This window comes from Dromiciops gliroides, chromosome 1 (genome assembly GCF_019393635.1).
Source record: "Dromiciops gliroides isolate mDroGli1 chromosome 1, mDroGli1.pri, whole genome shotgun sequence".
Classification (NCBI taxonomy): Eukaryota; Metazoa; Chordata; class Mammalia; order Microbiotheria; family Microbiotheriidae; genus Dromiciops; species Dromiciops gliroides.
The window spans coordinates 70262071-70280571 of record NC_057861.1 but is presented as its reverse complement, the minus strand read 5'-3'; the positions used below and the strand labels follow the sequence as shown (position 1 = coordinate 70280571).

The 18501-nt window shown below is 41.6% G+C and overlaps 1 protein-coding gene across 1 annotated transcript in view; it reads right to left on the bottom strand.

Annotated features, from left to right (window-relative positions):
* Window positions 1-570: 570 nt before the first annotated feature.
* BRME1 (break repair meiotic recombinase recruitment factor 1) overlaps window positions 571-18501 on the bottom strand; it is a 36524-nt gene continuing 18593 nt past the window's right edge. Inside the window, 3 exon segments of the mRNA XM_043976514.1 lie at window positions 571-1505; window positions 3225-3314; window positions 6835-6962. Of these exon segments, the coding sequence (XP_043832449.1) occupies window positions 1346-1505; window positions 3225-3314; window positions 6835-6962 (378 nt within the window). The 3' untranslated portion in view covers window positions 571-1345.

The following is an 18501-nucleotide window of genomic DNA, read 5'->3' as shown; positions in this document are numbered from 1 at the left end:
TAGCATTCCCTTGATTCTACCAATCTAATAACCCTGTCAGAAAAGGAGATGAGGTTAGTCTAGCATGACTTGATCTGGATGAAGCCATAATGGCTCTTTGTGATCTATCTATCTAATCTATCTAATTTATCTATCTATCTATTATCTGTCATCTATCTATGATATCTATCTATCATCTATATATCTCTCTATATATATCTTTGTCCTCTCTACATATCTGGGATATCTCTTTGTATACCTAGTAATTGAACACAGTGCTTTGCATATAATAAGCATTTTATAAATGCTTGCTGAATTGAAGTGACTTGCTGGATGATGTATGGAAATTCCCAATCCTCCTTTGTCCCCCATCACTTTTCCATTTTTTTCTTTATTTCCTGGGGATTTTGTGGGTAGTTCATACAGAAATGAATTAAATGTTTTGCTTAGCAGGGTGAAAAAGACAGAGGTCATTACAAATAACACTATTTAGGTGAGATAATGTATCATTAGTAAACAGACATATGTAAATTATAAGACACAGCTTACTTAAAGATTCTCATTTATTAATGTTGTTTTAAGGGAGAAGTATATGGAAATCAAGGGATAGGCAAAAATCTAATAAACAAAGAATGCCTTTTCCTCTTCCAGGAAAAACACAAATACTGAACCTTCAATAACTTTAACCAAATGACCTGAAATTTGCAAATCAAGATAAACATCTTGTATTCCCACTGGCCCCTTGGGTTTATTCCCAGGACCACTGGGACTCTCTCCATCTGCAGAAAAGTAGAACAAGCCTTCCTATTAAGAGACATGAGTTGGACTTGAATGGCCTGGGCTTTCACTCCAGAAACTAAGTGTTATTTGGCTCAAGCCACAAATTACAACCAAAACTTCCTTTCTAAATAAGAAAAGCTACAGAGGAAGGACTCCTGGATGAAGCCAAGAATCTCTCATCTCTTTACAATTTTAGTTTGTTTTCATCTTGTATAGCAACGATCACTTTTAGTTTCTCAAGAAACTATTAAGGCCCCACTCTTAGTAACTGAAGAGACTGATTCAGAGATATTCTGATGCCCCTAAAGGCTAGTTTTATAACCTACATCTTGGAGAGGAAAATAATAATTGGGAATGGTCCCAGAAAACTATACTCAGGCTCCACTGATTTTTACCAAAGGCTATTAAGAGGCCTTTTAAACATCTGTTTCAGAGAGAAGGAAAACAGTTGCTTCAAATGGTCTAATTTAAATACTTCAATTTGAAAGACCTTCTAATACCTGGAAGGAAAGAAAAACACATAAACCTTGAAGAAGCTCCGAGGTCTGAGCTATCTGAATTGTCTTTTTCGAATGGTCCGACAGTCTTACTTCTCTTTCCATTTTTTCACAGCATGGGAGCAATGTGTCACTCCCTTTGGGGGACAGGGAAACTGGTAAGGGGGCTGCTTCATGGCTGCTTTTCCCTTTCGGTGCTTTAGGCGTCTGAAGGATTCCAGGTCCCTGTGCATGCTCATGATCAATCGGCTAGGAAAGAAGGGGAGAAACTAAATCTGAGTTAGTATTATCTACACTGTCATCTAAATGGGCAATTAGGTGATGCAGTAGATTGAGTATTGGACCTGAAGTTAGGAAGAACTGAGTTCAAATCCTACCTGAGATACTTTCTAAACTGTCTGACCATGGGTAAGCTACCTAACCTCTTAGTCCCAGTTTCCTCACCTGTAAAATGGGGACAATAATACCCCCTCCCTCACAGGGTTGTTGTGAGGATCAAATAAAATAACACCTGTAAAACATTCTATAAATCTGAAAGTGCTATATTAATGTTAGCTATTTTTGTTAATAAGCCAGAATAATATAAAGCTATCAAAGTACAACAAAACCCCAGTCTATAGCCCCAAACTATGACTCTTCTAAATCTTTCCAAGAACATGGTGACCTGAAAAGGGAGATGAGGGATGAGGTCAAGGCAATCTTCCCCTAAACTGGACCTCACTAGGTATTCAAGAGGAAGCCATCAAAACACACAACAGAAGAATAGATACCCATGATCTCCCTAGTCTCTAACCAAAGTATTTCCATTACAATGGTTCAGTGGTAAGTAGTACTGGACTACAAATCAGGAGAACTGGATTCAAATCCCAGCTCTAAAACCCAGAGGAATTGTTTGTTGTTCAGCTGTGCCCAACTCTTCGCGATCCTATTTGGGGTTTTCTTGGCAGAGATGCTGGAATGGTTTGCCATTTTCCTTCTCTAGATCATTTTACAAATAAAGTGGCTTAAGTGACTTGCCCAGGGTCATACAGCTAGTAAATGTCTGAGGCCAGCTTTGAACTCAGGAAGATGAGTGTTCCTGACTTCAGGCCCTGTGTTCTATCCACTGAACCATTTAGCTGTCTTATAGCTGAATAATCCTGGGAAGTCTGCTTTCCTAGGCTTAGGTTCCCCATTTATAAAATTAACATAATTATGTTTGCTGCACTACCTACCTCTTTAGGGTGGATGGGAGGAAACCAGTAGGGAAAACTAAAGTGCTGTAGAAATGTAAGCCACTATTATTATGGTAATGGAAAGAGCCCAGATCTTTGTTCCAAGAAGGGCTGGTTTCAAGTCTTGGCACAAATGTTTGATAGCAATGTACCTTGGTGAATCTCATTACTTCTATGAGTACTAGTTGTCTCATTTGTTAAATGGAGATAAAAAGACCTGCTCTCAGGGGCAGCTAAGTGGGGCAGTGGATAAAGCACCGGCCCTGGATTCAGGAGGACCTGAGTTCAAATATGACCTCAGACACTTGACACTTACTAGCTGTGTGACCCTGGGCAAGTAACTTAACCCTCATTGCCCTGCAAAAAAAAAACAACCAAAAAACAAAAAGACCTGCTCTCCCTCTCTGGGATGGTTGTGAGGAAAATGCTTAGCATTCTATGAATGTGAGTCATTGTCATCATCATCGTTATGTTCATGGGAAACTTCAGGAGTTCCACCAGAGAGCTACAACCTACAGGCCTGGGCAGGCAGGACATAAGTCTGATTGTCTGCAGGTGGATTTACCTTGTTATTTGTTTTCTTTGCCTTATTGTTGTTGATTCACATTTTACTGTTGTCCCTGACAGAAGTGTTTCTTTAATCTTAAACTCACCCCGCTCCCTTCTTCCCTCTTCCTTCAGTCTCCTGACCTCTCATATTCCCAAATTTATAGAGTGTTTTTGTCCCCTTCTCTGATGCAGGAGCAAGTCTTACTTGAGGTTAGAGAGCTCAATAGTCAGGCCACAGACAATAGCTGTTGCATCTTCTCTTGGGGGGTCACAGATGCCTTCCACCATCTCATCCCTTACAACAAAAAAGAAAGCAAAGGGTTAGAAGAGACTTTGCTTCACTCCAATTCATTCCATGGTAAAACAGATTTTAAGGTCTTCAGACAAACTGGACACTGATTTCTATTATCCTCCAAGCCACCCATTGAGTACCGTTAAAATAGCTATGATTTCAAAATGGAATCCCTTTAAAGATAGAAGTCACATGGAAGGCTAATAAGGGACTATCAAGTGGTTGGCTGCTCCCTGCAGGGGGAACAGAGGGACTGCTGGAAGTACATACACTGACATCATGATGGTGCACTAATCAGAGCAAGAAGTGGGGACTGGCAGGGACTGAAAGCACAGGAGAAGAGGAGAGCTATACTAACCAGAAAAGCACAGGAGCTGGGGCTACTTAGTGCAGTGGCACTAAAGAGTGCATAGAAGTGTTATTGGATAATAAAATAAATGACGGTCACATTGGGGACCCAGAGTAATCAAGAAAAGTTAAATTATGTTTGAAATACTCATATACTTGAGAATCATATTTCAGACTTTGAAGAAGGAACCTAAGAGGCCATTTGGCCTTTCCTGAGTAATATTCCTCACTAGAATATTCATCCTCTGCATGAAAACCTCCAGTGATGGAGAACTTACTATGTTCTAAGGAAGTCCATTCCACTTTTGGATAGCTCCAATTATTAATTTTTTTCAAACCAAAACTTTTCTCTCTGCAACTTTCTCCTCTTGCTCCTACTTCTGCCCTCTGGGGTCAAACAGACAATTCCTTTTCTGAGAGGTAACATGGTTTAGTGGATAAAGTGTGGGCCTTGATATCAGGATGATTTGAGTTCAAATTCTGCCAATGACACTTAGTAGCTGTGTCACCATGGGCAAATCACATTACTTCCCTACACCTCAGTTTCTTCATCTGAAAATGGCAATAATAATACCTGTAGTTCCTAATTCATAGGACTGTTATAAGGCTCAAGTTAGATAATGGACCTAATTAATGCACATTGCATATTATAAATAATATATATTGTATATATATACATATATATAATAAATTATATATACAAACCTCAAAGCATTATATCACTGTTAGATGCTTGGTTTATATACATACATACATATATATATTTTTTGGTTATAAAAAAGAAAGCTATCCCTAAACATTGAGTACCTGTTACTAATTTGACATGACTGCTTCCAGGGAATAGGTCCAATTAGATGGAGGAGATACATGGGGGTGATGAGGAGAGTGTAGAGCCCCAGAACTTTGGGTGGGATGGAGAGAGAGGAAGAGGTCAAGGGATCTGAGAAATAGGGATGGCAAGGAGAAGCAACAAACACAACCTCTGTCTGTTTCATTCTCAAGGGGATGGGTTCTGAAGGGAAAGGCCGTGTTGAGAGGGCACAGCCAATATTACATATTTGTGAGAAAGTCACCCCTGAAACAGGGAAAACCCAAGTTCAAGTCCTACTTGAGACATATTTTGACTATGTGATCTTAGGAAAATCATTTTATTGCATAAAGCTTCTAAGACCCTCAGTTACAGAGAAGATGCTGACCTGTATTAGTAGAGAGAGGTCCCTCAGCCTGGAGTTCTACATACAAATGAAGTCACAGTCCATAACCTATACCATTTAGAGCCTATGTTACACATGTATAACAATCCTTTAGATGCCTGGAGGTAGAAATCATGTACCCCTAAGTCATCTCTTCTCTAGGCTAAAGTATACCCATTGCCCTCAATCACTCCCTATATGGCACAGCTTTCAACACTTTCATTATCTCCTCTGGATATGATCTAGCTGCCAATATCCTTCCTAGCAGGTGGTATCAAGAACATAGTCCAGGGGACGGCTAGGTGGTGCAGTGGATAAAGCACAAGTCCTAGATTCAGGAGGACCTGAGTTTAAATATGGCCTCAGACACTTGAAACTTACTATCTGTGTGACCCTGGGCAAGTCACTTAACCCTTATTGCCCCACAAAAAAAAAAAAAGAAAGAAAGGAAAGGAGAAAAAAAAGAACTTAGTCCAGAAGTGTTGTGACCAAAGCAGATGACAGTGTGGAAATGATTTCTTTATTCTGGACATTATATTTTTATTAGTGAAGCCTAAGATCACTTTAGCTCTTTTGACTGCCAAGTCACACCTCTGGCTTATACTGAACTTGGTCTCTGACCCCTTACCATTTCTTTTTCATATGAACTACTTTCTAGCTGGACCTCTGCAATTCTAAATTCACAGAGCTTATTTTGTGCACCTAAGTGACTGTATGTAATTTACTAAGGTAGGGAGATACACGATTCATTTTAGAAAGACTGATATGTAAATAGTTTCAATTAAATTTGTTTTGATGTTTAAAGGGATAAATTTTAGTTATCTAAAAAATTTAGTTATTTAAAACACTCTGTTCCCTAAAGAGTTGATAAATGAGGGTATTATATGTACCTTCTCTTCTAAGCAGGCCGGGCTTACTATCACATCCTATTTCAGTTTCCCTGCCTCTGTTCATGCTATTCTTTCTTCTCTCTACTTCTCCAAATCCCATGCAGCCTTCAGGGATCAGCCCAAGTCCCACTGCTTCCAGGATGTCTTTTATTAATAGGGTAGCTTACAGTCTAGTTATGGAGACAATCTCACCTCTGTCACTTATTACCTCCTTCACTTTGGGTAGGTAAGTCACTTCCCCTCTGCAGGCCCTAAGTTACTTTGGTATAAAGCAAGATGCCTGGACCAGATGATCACTAAGGTATTTTCTAGTTCTAAAATCCTATAATCTTACAACCCTTATTGTTGCTGTTTGTCTTTTGTTCTCAAAGAGGACTATGACAGATGTTATGACTTGCACTGAATTGGATGTGAGGGAGGGCTGTGCAAGGCCATTAACCTCACTCTTTTCTCCAGAGCCATTTAGGTCCAGTGGCAAGATCTACATAAGGATGACTGGAGATGGCCCTATATGTTTAAGGCAACTGCGGTTGTGACTTGCTCAGGGTCACACTGCTATAAGTATAAATTCAAAGACAGAATAGCAAAACAAAGTAGATGGTGATCAAATAACAAATGAACAGTATAGACCACAACAAACATAAAAGGACATGTCTAAGGCTGGATATGAAGCCCAGTGCTCTGTCCACTGTGTCACCTAGCTGAAGGAATTTTAGGAAACATTTCATCTAATTTCCTCCTGGTAGAGATAAGGAAACCAAAAAAGAGGGAAGTTAAGTGGCTTTGCTGAGTCATCAAAGATTAATTAGGTGGACAGGCCAGAATTTAAGCCCGCATCCTCTGACTCCAATAAAGTGCTCACTTTATCATATCACACTGCCACCATCCTCCAGAAGCAAAATGAGGATACCCATAATTGTGTAAGTAGAAGAGAGAGTCTAGGGAGTCTGTTTGCTATGTTAACGATCATCTAACTACTAAACAGCAGCCCCTTGAAGGAAGTAATCCCAAAGCCTGGACCAGTGGTCTCAAAGGGCAAGGGTCTCCTGGGAGAATGGAAGGACCAGGATGACTTCTCCTTCTACCACCTACCTGGGCTGTAGCTTGTGGGAAGAGGTGCTTTTCAGGGCCATTGGAGCCTTTGAGCTGACATATTCTTCATCAGGGTGAGGATTTTTGCCAGGCAAGGAGGGACCCAACGTGTTCTCCATAGGAGATGCCTGAGAAAAAAGGACACATAAAAATAGCACATGTATGAATAGCAACTTGAAGCCAAACACTGCAGTGGGTACTTGGAGAATGGTCATTCAAAGAAGGCTTCATGGAGCAGCCTAGGCCCTCCACTCTTACCCAACCTAAAATTAGGCTTGGGACAAGCAGCTGCGAATATGAAAGGGCAGTGAGGGAGGGGAAGAACAAATGGAAAAGAAGAGACCTGGTGTAGTACCTTAGGGCACAGAACTGGAAGCAAAAGGACCTGGATTTGAATCCCAGTTTTATTACTTACAACCTGGATGACTCTGGACAAGTTACTTAAAGTCTCTGGATCTCAGTTTCCTCATCTATAAAGTGGATTTGAATTACCTACATCATAGGACCACACAAAGGCAGTGTGGGAGGTGGAAATAAGATGGCAGAGTAGCAGGAAGAAGTTTAGTGAGTACTTACTCCACCCTGCCTGCCAACTCCTCCAAATGGACATAGAAAATACACCAATTAGGGGGGCAGCTAGGTGGCACAGTGGATAAAGCACTGGCCTTGGATTCAGGAGGACCTGAGTTCAAATTTGACCTCAGACACTTGACACTAGCTGTGTGACTCTGGGCAAGTCACTTAATCTCCACTGTCCCACAAAAAAAGAAAGAAAGAAAATGTACCAAAATGAATCTTGATCAGAACTTAAAAAAAAAAAACTTTCCTGCATAGGTGGGCATAGGAAGAGAATGAGGTCTGTGTACCCTGGGTCTGGCCCAGAGCATAAGGCAAATTGAAGCAAACAGATCCAGCATAGAGGGGCCTACATTTATATAGGGTACAAAAGCCACTTGGCACCTTTGTCACTCACCACTAAGTTTCAGGTCATAGATCCAGTGCAGACCGTAAGGGGATCCATGCTTTAGACGTAGCATTCCAGGGTAAGAAGTTGTCACAGGCCCTAGGCTATGTACCAAGCAAGGGGCAAATTCAGAAGCAAGCAGCAGGTGTGACTTGGGCAGAGGAGCTGAGCAGGGTCTCACTTCCAGCTTCTAGCTGTCTGAAACCTGCAGAGCAATTATCAGGGCAGGAATTCCAGACCAGAGGGAAGCCTATGGTTTCATCACTCTGAAGTAGCACAGCTTTGTAAATGGCTGAACAGGCCTGAGTGCAACAGCAGACCACTCAAATTCCAAATGGAGCTGTTGCTCAAATCCAAACCCAGGTCAGGAACTTGCAGAGCTCAGACCAGGGGGCAACAATGAGACTTTGCCCGGATCAGGTCACTTTGGGAGCACAAAATGCTTGTAGGTCCCCAGCCTGAGCTGTCCCTAAGATCCTGGAATAACACAACACTCAATACCCCAAGAAAGCAGCAGCCAGATATTTCTCCCAGGAATGTTCAGAGCCTAGTCCTACTAACATGAAGCCAAAAGTCACAAGTAGGATGGAAGAATGAAGGAACAAATAACAACCCCCCATAAAGAGTTATTCTAGTGACTGGGATGCTTGAGACCAAAAGTCCAAAAGAAAATTATTACTCTAAAACATTTACAAGCAAAGCCTCAAAAGAAAACCAGTTTGGGCTGGTCCTACCACTGCTTTCTTGGGGTAGTGTGTTGTTTTATCTAAGGGATAGCTCAGTCTGGGAACCCTACAAATTCAACTGGAATTTCTAGAAGGGATAAAGCAAGATTTTTTTTAAGTTTAAAAAGTTTTTATCAATAAAATGAGAGTGTTAAGAGGGACAAGATGGAAAAGAAATAAAAGTTATGGAAGAAAGAATTGGAAAGGTAATTAACAACATTGGACAAGAGTTACAAAACTTTGCCAAGGCATAAACTCCTTGATAATTAGAATAGACCAAGATAGAAGCTAATGACTCTGCAAGACAAGAAATATTAAAAGACAAAAAAAAAATAGAAGAAAATATAAGATATCTCATAGCAAAAACAAGTGAGCTAAAAGTCAGGGGAGAGATAATTTAAGAATTGTTGGGCTACCTGAAAACTATCACCCTAAAAAGAGCTTAAAATCCTATTTCAAGAAATCTTAAAAGAAAACTGCCCAAATCTCTTAGAACCAGAGGGCAAAGTGGAAACTGAAAGATTCTCCCAGTCACCTCCTGAAACTCCCAAATGACAACTCCTGGAAATATTATACCAAAATCCAGATGTCCCAGGTCAAAGAAAAAAACACTGAAAGCAGGCAGAAAGTATAACATGGTAACTACAGGGCTCTCCATGCTGGTGGGGCGGGAAGGAGAGGAGAAGGGCAGATCTTTATTCCCCCTTCAGAGAACTGGGGGCCTAAGCTCTCTGCCATCAGCTGCAGCCTACACAGGATGGTATTCCCCAAGTGTAATAAGGTGGTCCCCAGCACCCTAGTTCTGTTTGGCCACTAACAGATCAGCTTTTACACTTCAGGAGGTATGATCACAAACTTACTCCCTAATTCAGGGAGGCTAATCCTGCTCCCTCCGGTACCACCTCAGTACCTGGAGAGAAGAGGAGGAATCAGGTTCATAGCTTCATTCAGTTCCCATAAAGCTCAGTCCTGGGTCCAAGTCTGGGACTTGAGTCCCAGGCCCCCTGGTTCTCCCAGATTCCATGCCACCTGTAATCCTGGTTCCAAAGTCACCATGACTCCAATTCTTGGTCTATGAGGATCACCTCTGGCACCTGAAACTGAGGAGGACAAACAGAGAACAGAAACAAACAACCCCAGGACCATTTCTAGGAGCAGGGGAAGGTAAGTATGCTCAAAAGGCCCCTCCAGGGTGTCTCCATGTTAGAACTGGGCATGCCCAGAGAAGCCTGGGTTGGAATACAATATTCTAGAAAGCAATGGATAAAAACTTATAACCAAGAATAACTTATCTAGCAAAATTGAGTATAATCCTACAGAAGGAAAAAATGGCTCTTTAATGGAATAGAAGACTGCCAAATAGTGCTGATGAAAAGAAAAGAGCTGCAATAGAGATTTTGCAAACATATGAGTTAAGAGAACAATCAAAAGGGACTAAACAAGGAGACTGCTTAAAATCTAATATGGGGAGATGATACATGTATCCCCTTTCAACTCAAATCATCATCAGGAATCATAGGGAGAGTTCAATTAGATAGAAGGCCTGGAAGTGGTTCTGTGATGTCTTGATGATCTTAGAAGGAAAAGGGAAAGAAAGGGGAAGAGGAATAAACTATGAGGGAAAAGGAGAGGAAGGTAAAGGAAAATTCTCTCTCATAGCCAAAGTAGAAGGCTATTAAAACAAATAATGGGTTGGGAAGCAGTCAACAGTTGAACCCCATTCTCACTTAGACTGGTCAAAAGAAGGAAGAACACACTCATGCATGCAGGTGCACACATGCCTGTGTGCACAGACATACATACATACATACATCCAGAAATATATTTCACCCAACAGGAAAATAAGAGAGAAAGGGAAGAAAAGAGAAAGGAAAATAAGAGAGTGGGTAAGTTAAGGGAGGGATTAGTACTAAGCAAAACTAAGTTTGCAGAAAAATATTGTTACCTGTTTTCATAGTGGCAAAGAATTAGAAACTAATAGGGTGCCCATCAACTGGGGAATGGCTGAACATGTTATGGTACCTAAATGCGATGGAATCTTTTTGTGCTGCAAGAAATAAGGAATGGGAAGGACTTAAGATGAAAATGTTATAATTCTCCAAAGAAACAACTGATGGAATCTGAATGCAGATCAAAGAAGACTTTAACTTTATTTTTCTTAGGATTTTTTTTGGGGGGGGTCTCTGTTTTCTTTCATAACATGACTAATATGGAAATATATTTTATATGACTGTACATGTTAAAAAAAAAAGAAATGGATGGGACAGTTTCAAAGAAACCTGGAAAGACTTGTATGAACTGACAGAGTCAACTGAACAGAACATGGAGAAACATTTATAAAACAATAACAATATTATACAGACAAAGAACTCCAAAAAACTTAGGAACTCTGATCAACACAAAGATCAACCACAATTCCACAGGACTCATGATGAAACATGCTACCTACCTCCTGATAGAGAGATAAAGGACTCGGTGGGCAGAATGAGACATGTTTTTTGTTTTATTTTGTTTGTTTTTTTCTTTTGTTGGACACAGTTGAGGCAGAAGTTTGTTTTCCTTAACTACATATATTTATTTATTTTTGTTTGTTTGTTTTTGTGAGGCAATTGGGGTTAAGTGACTTGCCCAGGGTCACACAGCCAGTAATTGTTAAGTGTCTGAGGCTGGATTTGAACTCAGGTCCTCCTAAATCCAAGGCCGGTGCTCTATCCACTGCACCACCTAGCTGCCCCCCCCCTTTTTTTTTTTGTGGGATCATGGAGGTTAAGTGACTTGCCCAGGCTCACACAGCTAGTAAGTGTCAAGTGTCTGAGGCCGGATTTGAACTCAGGTCCTCCTGAATTCAGGGCCTGTGCTTTATCCACTGCGCAACCTAGCTGCCCCAACTACATATATTTATAACAGGGCTTTTGGTTTTCTTTTTTTCTCAGCTGGGTTAGAAAGGAAGGGAGAGAAGTTGGATTTCTGATAATTAAAAATATATAATAAAAAACCCTTTTAGAAAAAGCAATGTGTGGGGCAGCTAGGTGGCGCAGTGAATAGAGCACTGGCCCTGGATTCAGGTGGACCTGAGTTCAAATCTAGCCTCAGATACTTAACACTTACTAGCTGTGTGACCCTGGGCAAGTCACTTAACCCCAACTGCCTCACCAAAAAAAAAAAAGAAAAAAGCAGTGGGGGCAGGGACAAGCTAGGTGGTGCAGTAGATAAAGCACAGGCCCTAGATTCAGGAGGACGTGAGTTCAAATCCAGCCTCAGACACTTGACACTTACTAGCTGTGTGACCCTGGGCAAGTCACTTAAACCTCATTGCCCACAAAAAACAAAGCAAAACAAAAAAGGCGTATGGTACAGTGAAAAGAATATTAGATTCATGTACTATCTCCAACACTTACTGTGTGGCCATAGCTAAGTAATTAAAATTCTCTGAGCCTCAGTTTCCTCATCTACGAAATGGGGATAACAATATTTCTGTTGCCTACCCAATAATCTCACAAGTTATTGTGACAAAAGCACTTTGCAAACCTCAAAGCACTATAGAATTTGAGTTATTGTTATTAATTAATACATACTCCTGTGTGTCCCACGCCTGACTAAAAACCATTTGCTCTGTTTGGTTCATACTTCTCCAAAAGACAAGCTAAACTAAATCCTTAGAGAACATTATTTACTAGTCAAAGCGCAAATGTTGAATCTGATTTCAGATCCAGGAGCCTATGCCGCTTCCCCAATACCTTCAAGCCCTCTCAGTTTATTCTGTGTTACTGGACATAAAGGTGGCAGAGACAAAGTATACTATTATTATTTTATTTCTTTTATATCCTCCCACAGAACTTAGTGTGATCCTTTGGTTTGGCCAGGCTGAAAATGTTTTTTAAACATACAGGGTGATGGCTGTCATTTTGGTTAAAATCCAGTCAAGGTGGTTAGAGTGACTCAGAATGCAATATTGGAGTCAACCATCTGATAGTACCCTACTCAGCAAGGCAGCTAGGTGGCAGAGTAGATAAAGCACTGGCCTTGAAGTTCGGAGGACCTGAGTTCAAATTTGACCTCAGGCATGTATTAGCTATATGACTCTGGGCATGTCACTTAACTCCAATTGCTTTAAACATCCAGGGGCCTCTCTAGTCATCCTGATAATCTATCTTGCCATTGGACCCAGATAGCTCTGGAGGTGAGAATGAGGTTGGTGACCTTGCACAGCCCTCTCTCACTTAAATCCAATTCACTGCAAGTCATGAGATGTCATGGTTCTCTTTGAGAACGAAGGGCAAACAACAGCTGAGCTGTGCTCTCTGCCTGAATACCTTGATTCTCCACCTTTCTACAGGCTGTGTTGCATGCTCTGGTCACTAGAGGGTGATCAAGGCTTGAGCTATCTATCCCCCCAACCCCTGAAATGGCTGCCGGCCACTTTCAGTCTTTCCTAAAAAGTTATTTTTTCACACTCCACCTCCCCTTGCTGCTTCCTGAGTTCACACCTAGGGGAAAAATATTAAAACAGTAACTGTTATAATTATTATGGTGCTGGCGCTGGTGCTGCCCCTGCCCCTTGAAAGAATTCACTCTCAGTTCTGTCTTCTGGATACTTTCTAACTCCAGGTTTTGACGCTGCTCTCTCTTGGTTCTCCTACTTGCCCAACGTTCCTTTTCCCTTCCTGTGAGTGTCCCCCAAGGCTCTCCTGGGCCCTGATCTCTCTATACATTATCTCACTTGGCTTGGTGATCTTATCAGCTCCCATGGATTCAATTATCATCTCTATGCAGATGATTCTCAGATCTATAGTTTATCTAGCCCAGCCCTAACCGTCTAACTTCTAGTCTTGTTAGACATTTTGAATTGGATGTCCTATAGACAATTGAAACTCAACAGGTCCAAAAGTGAATTCATTATCTTTTCTTCTTAACTTTCTCTCTTCCAGACTATTTCTGTGGCAGGTACCACCATCCACCTAGTCAACCAGGTTCACAACTTTGGGGTCTTCTTGACTCCTCGCACTCTCTCTCATAGATCATTTCCAGTTGTCAAGTCTTGTTATTTCTACCGTCTTAACCCCTCTCCTATATGTCCCCTTCTCTCCACTCACACAGCCACGTATTTGTTAGTGCAGGCCCTCACCACCTCACATCTGGACTGTTACAACAAACTGCTGGTTGGTCTCCCTGTCTCAAGTGTCTCAAGTGTCTCTAGTCCAGCCCACCCTTTACTCTGCTGTCAAAATGATCTTCCTAAAATATAGGTCTTACCATGTCACCCCACCCCCAACCCCCACCTACTCAATAAACTCCTTACTACCTCCAAGTCAAATATAAAATCTTCTGTTTGGCTTTTAAAAGCCCTTCACAGCCTGGCCCCCTTCTTTCTTCTCAGTCTTAGAATTTCCTCCCCTCTACTACTCAGTGACCCAGTGACACTGGACTTCTTACTGCTCTTAGCAAACTGCACTCCAGAGCCCTACTCTATGATGTTCTCCCTTCTTCTCTTGGCCTTTTGGATTACATGGCCTCCTTCAGGACACTCCAAATTCCACCTTCTGAAACAGTCCTTTCCCAGATCCTCTTCCCTAGTTCTTGGCCTCAATTACTTCTCATTGCACTGTCTATATCTTATATGTACATAGTTGTTGGCATATTGCCTCTCCATTAGAATGGGAGCTCCTTGAGGACAGGAACTATGCTTTTACCTTTGTATCCTCAGTGCTTAGCAGAGTGCCTGGCACATAGTAAGTGCTTAATAAATGCTTGTAGATTGACTCTCTGCTGTACCCACTGGTTCAAACACATCATATAGGTCATTAAAGTTTAATATTTGTTAAATTTAAATTTAAGTTAAACGGAGACTCTCTTCCCATCACTCTTAGATGTTACAATTTCTTTCCTTCCATATTCCTTATCCCCTTTTCTGTGCTTGGAAATACTCCTGTAGCTCATGGAGTATTAAAAAAGGGGAAGGGCACTTGCTCACAGCATTTCTCAGTAATAAAAGGTGATGCAGTAAAGATTCTCACTGGTTCATGCAGTTGATTAAGTAGGATTCATCACTGTGGCCTGGGCAAAAGCTGACTGTGGTGTTTTCTCCCACTCCCCTCGTCCTCTAATAGGTGTCTCTTCCTTGGCCATGTGGATGGTATCTTGATTCCCCTTAGAAGTTCCAAAAGAGGACAGGTGATACAACCATCCTTCTTTTATAGGTCCTCTGTCATAGGGGATTATTACCATCCCTAAGATAGTACCTTTATAGTGAAAAAAAGATCCTAGATCCTACAATCTATTCTACTGTTATTCCACTCAGAAGTTCAGAGGACAAGGACTGAGATCTGGGGAGAAGGAAGAAACCTAGGATGGAAGGAACAAGACAGAGTAGTCAGTTTGTTAAGTGTATGGGCCTTATGAAGTCAAGACCTTTGGTTATAAAGGTTTTCTGGGAGCTAGTTCAGGTACATACCAATTGGGAAACATTGTTCTAGCTGACTCATACTTATCAAGTCACTGCTGGAACTGACAGTAACCCAAGAATCCTAATTTCTAGATGATGTTACCATAATCAACTATTCAAATTGCACCCTCTTTTCCTTATCATTCACCTTTACCAAGGTATGATGATTAAAAAAATACTACCATTTAACCATCTCAGGGTGATGTTAGGATTTAGGGTACTACCAGGACAACCTTAGCAAACTGGGTCAGGACTGTTTTACAGACACACTACCACTGGTGGGGGGAGGAAGGGTTTCTCTTCCCCTCTCCAACTGAGCCTCTGCTCCCTTGTCAAGTCAATACAAAGGAATACCATGATCAACAATAGCTAGAGGCAGTCAGATTATCCCTAGATCATTCAACATCAATGAAGTGTGAATTCATACGGAGTAGCCCAAGAAATATCCTTAGTCTTCTCAATGATACATTAATGGGAATAAGGCTTACCCTCCCTAGTGCAATGTCAGCCAAGTTCCCCAAAATGCTCACTACCACTAAGTTCCCTTCTAGGACTGCTCTGACCTCTGAAGCCTCACAAAGGTAAAAAAGTAAGTTCACCATTTTAATTTATAATAGGCTAAATGTCACATGGAAAAATGTGACTACTTTCTCCAGGCTGGACTCTGATGTGCTCTAGCCCTTCAGTAAGTACTCCTCTGCCTGAGCCATTCCTGTTCCTTCTCTTTGGGCTCTGAGCTGAGAGACTAGGCTGCCCTGACTTGTTCAAGAACACACAAATGTGTCATTTTACAACAATCATGCCCAACCAACAGACTGCATTGAGGCAATAGATTTGTTACCCAGCTGAAATGAGGGCCAGCTAATGCCTTATGTAGTTTGCTTAGGTTCATGGTCTAAAGCAATAGTCTCCTAAACTTTCTGATTCTTTACCCATTCGTAAAAACATAATTTGGGGCAGCTGGTGGCACAGTGGATAGAGCAGCGACCCTGGAGTCAGGAGTACCTGAGTTCAAATCCGACCTCAGACACTTAACATTTACTAGCTGTGTGACCCTGGGCAAGTCACTTAACCCCAACTGCCTCAGTTAAAAATAATTTTGAGCACATACCCTTTCACAGATACATGTTTACCTAAATTATATATGTGTATTGCTACACAAATAATTATATACATTATAAAAATTTAAAGTATAAAAGATGAAATAATATTTCATCCTAAAGTCAAGTTATTGAACAGAGCAGTGACTTAGTCATACCTATACTTCAGGAAAATCACTTTGGCATCTGTGAGGAATGGTTTTGGGGGGAAGACTCAGGCAAGGAGACAAATTAGGAGACTATTACAATAGCCTAGGTGGGAGATGATGAGAGTCTGAACTAAAGCACTAGCCATGTGAGCAGAGAGAAAGAGAGAGAGATGCTTGAGATATTGTGGAGGAATACATGTGACAAGTGACTAGATATTTGGGATGAGGGAAAATTAAGTCAAAGATAACACTAAGGTTATAAACGTGTCTGTAAGGATGGTGGTGCTTTCAATAAGGCAAAATAGGGAAGTTCAGAAGAGAGGTAGATTTGGGGAGAAAAATAATATAACGAGGATATGGTGACACTGGCCTGCTTATTATTATTCTTGGCATACAACACTCCATCTCCCAGCTTGGTACGTTTTCACCAGCTGTCTCTCCATGCTTGGAATTCTCTCCCTCCTCATCTCCCCATCCCAAAGGGCCACCTTCTGCTTTTCCTTGTCCTCCTCAATCTTGATGCCTTCCTTCTTAGATTAACTCCAATTTATCTTGTATATATTTTGTTTGTACACAGTTGTTTGCATGTTGTCTCCCACATTAGGCTGTGAGCTCACTGAGATCAGGAAATGATTTTTTTTCGTCTTTCTTTGTATCTCTAGTGTTTAGCACAATTCCTGGCACATAGTAGATACTTAACAAATGCTTATTAACTTGACTGAAATAAAGAATGCAGCTCACCCATGCCTATTCATTCTGTGGGGCTCACCCTCTTCTACTCAAAACAAAAAGGGGTGAGTGTTTAACTTACTCATTGATTATAGTGCCTTGGCAGCCACTAGGGCAGGAGGTGGGTATACTCTGGGGTGGCAGGTTAGCAGGAATTTTTCCAATAGCACCTACACAGCTGCCACTAACCCAGGAGAGGGTAGGTTATAACTATTAATGCTGAGGGCCCAGTGCTGGATTCAGAAATAAAGGATGGGGTTTGGAGCTTACATAGCAGAGGGAAAGGTTGGAATAGGGAAGTACTGGGGAACAATGGTGGGGGCTATCATAGAGAGATGGGATGCAACCTATCTTCCCACCCTCAGACTAGATAATCACACATCCCTTGGGACCATGGCATGGCCCTCACTTTAGAGACTACTGGTCTCAAGAATTGGTACTTAAAGAGAAGAGGAAAGGATGTCAGCAAACGATGGGTCTTTCAGAAGAGCAGACACTATTCGTTTGTTCAGCAGCTATCAAGACAAAGGGCTGCACTAGATCACATAAAGGTTTCTTTTGGTCCAAGTATTCTCTGAAAGTCTTGCAGCAGGGGCAGCTAGGTGGTACAGTGGATAGGGCACCAGCCCTGGATTCAGGAGGACCTGAGTTCAAATCTGGCCTCAAACACCTGACACTTACTAGCTGTGTGACCCTGGTCAAGTCACTTAACCCCAATTGCCTCACCAAAAGAGAGAGAGAGAGAAAGTCTTGTAGCATTCAGCAAGCTGGGCTCTTAATTAACCCTTGATTTATAATAACAAGTACAGAAGTAAAGGCAGGTAGAAGGCAGGTTATACCTAGAGTTTTCTCTTTTCTTGTCTTCTCCCCACTGCATAACCTTTGGATACAGAGGAAACACTCAGTGATAGAAAAATAATTTGTGAACAGCCAGTCCTAGGAGGGAGCCTAGTCTATGTAAGCCCAGAACTTTTGGTGCTAGGTCACAGGTTACAGTAATGATACCACATTGTAGGAAGCCAGGAAAGTCAGGAGAAAGAGATGAAGAGGGAGAGCATTCCAGGTACCAGAGAAAGTCAGGGGAAATGCCAAGGGTCAGGAAATGGGAGGGTCTTTTTTGAGGAATAGCAAGGAGGCTGTGTAGGGGAGTAAGGTTGTAAGAAGACTAGAAAGAGGGGCAGCTAGGTGGCGCAGTGGATAAAGCACCGGCCCTGGATTCAGGAGTACCTGAGTTCAAATCCGGCCTCAGACACTTAACACTTACTGGCTGTGTGACCCTGGGCAAGTCACTTGACCCCCATTGCCCTGCAAAAAAAAAAAAAAAAGAAGACTAGAAAGGTAGGAAGGGGACAGGTTATAATGGGATTTGAACAACAGGAGATTTAAAAATTTGATCCTGGAGGTAGGAGGGAACCACTTGAGTTTATTGAGCAGGGGGAGTGATGTGGTTGGACCTGCACTTTCAGAAAATTGCTTTGGTGGCTAAGGGGTGGAAAGATTAGCGTGGGGGTAGACACGAGGCAGGCAGATCCACCAGCAGGCTATTTTAATTGTCCAA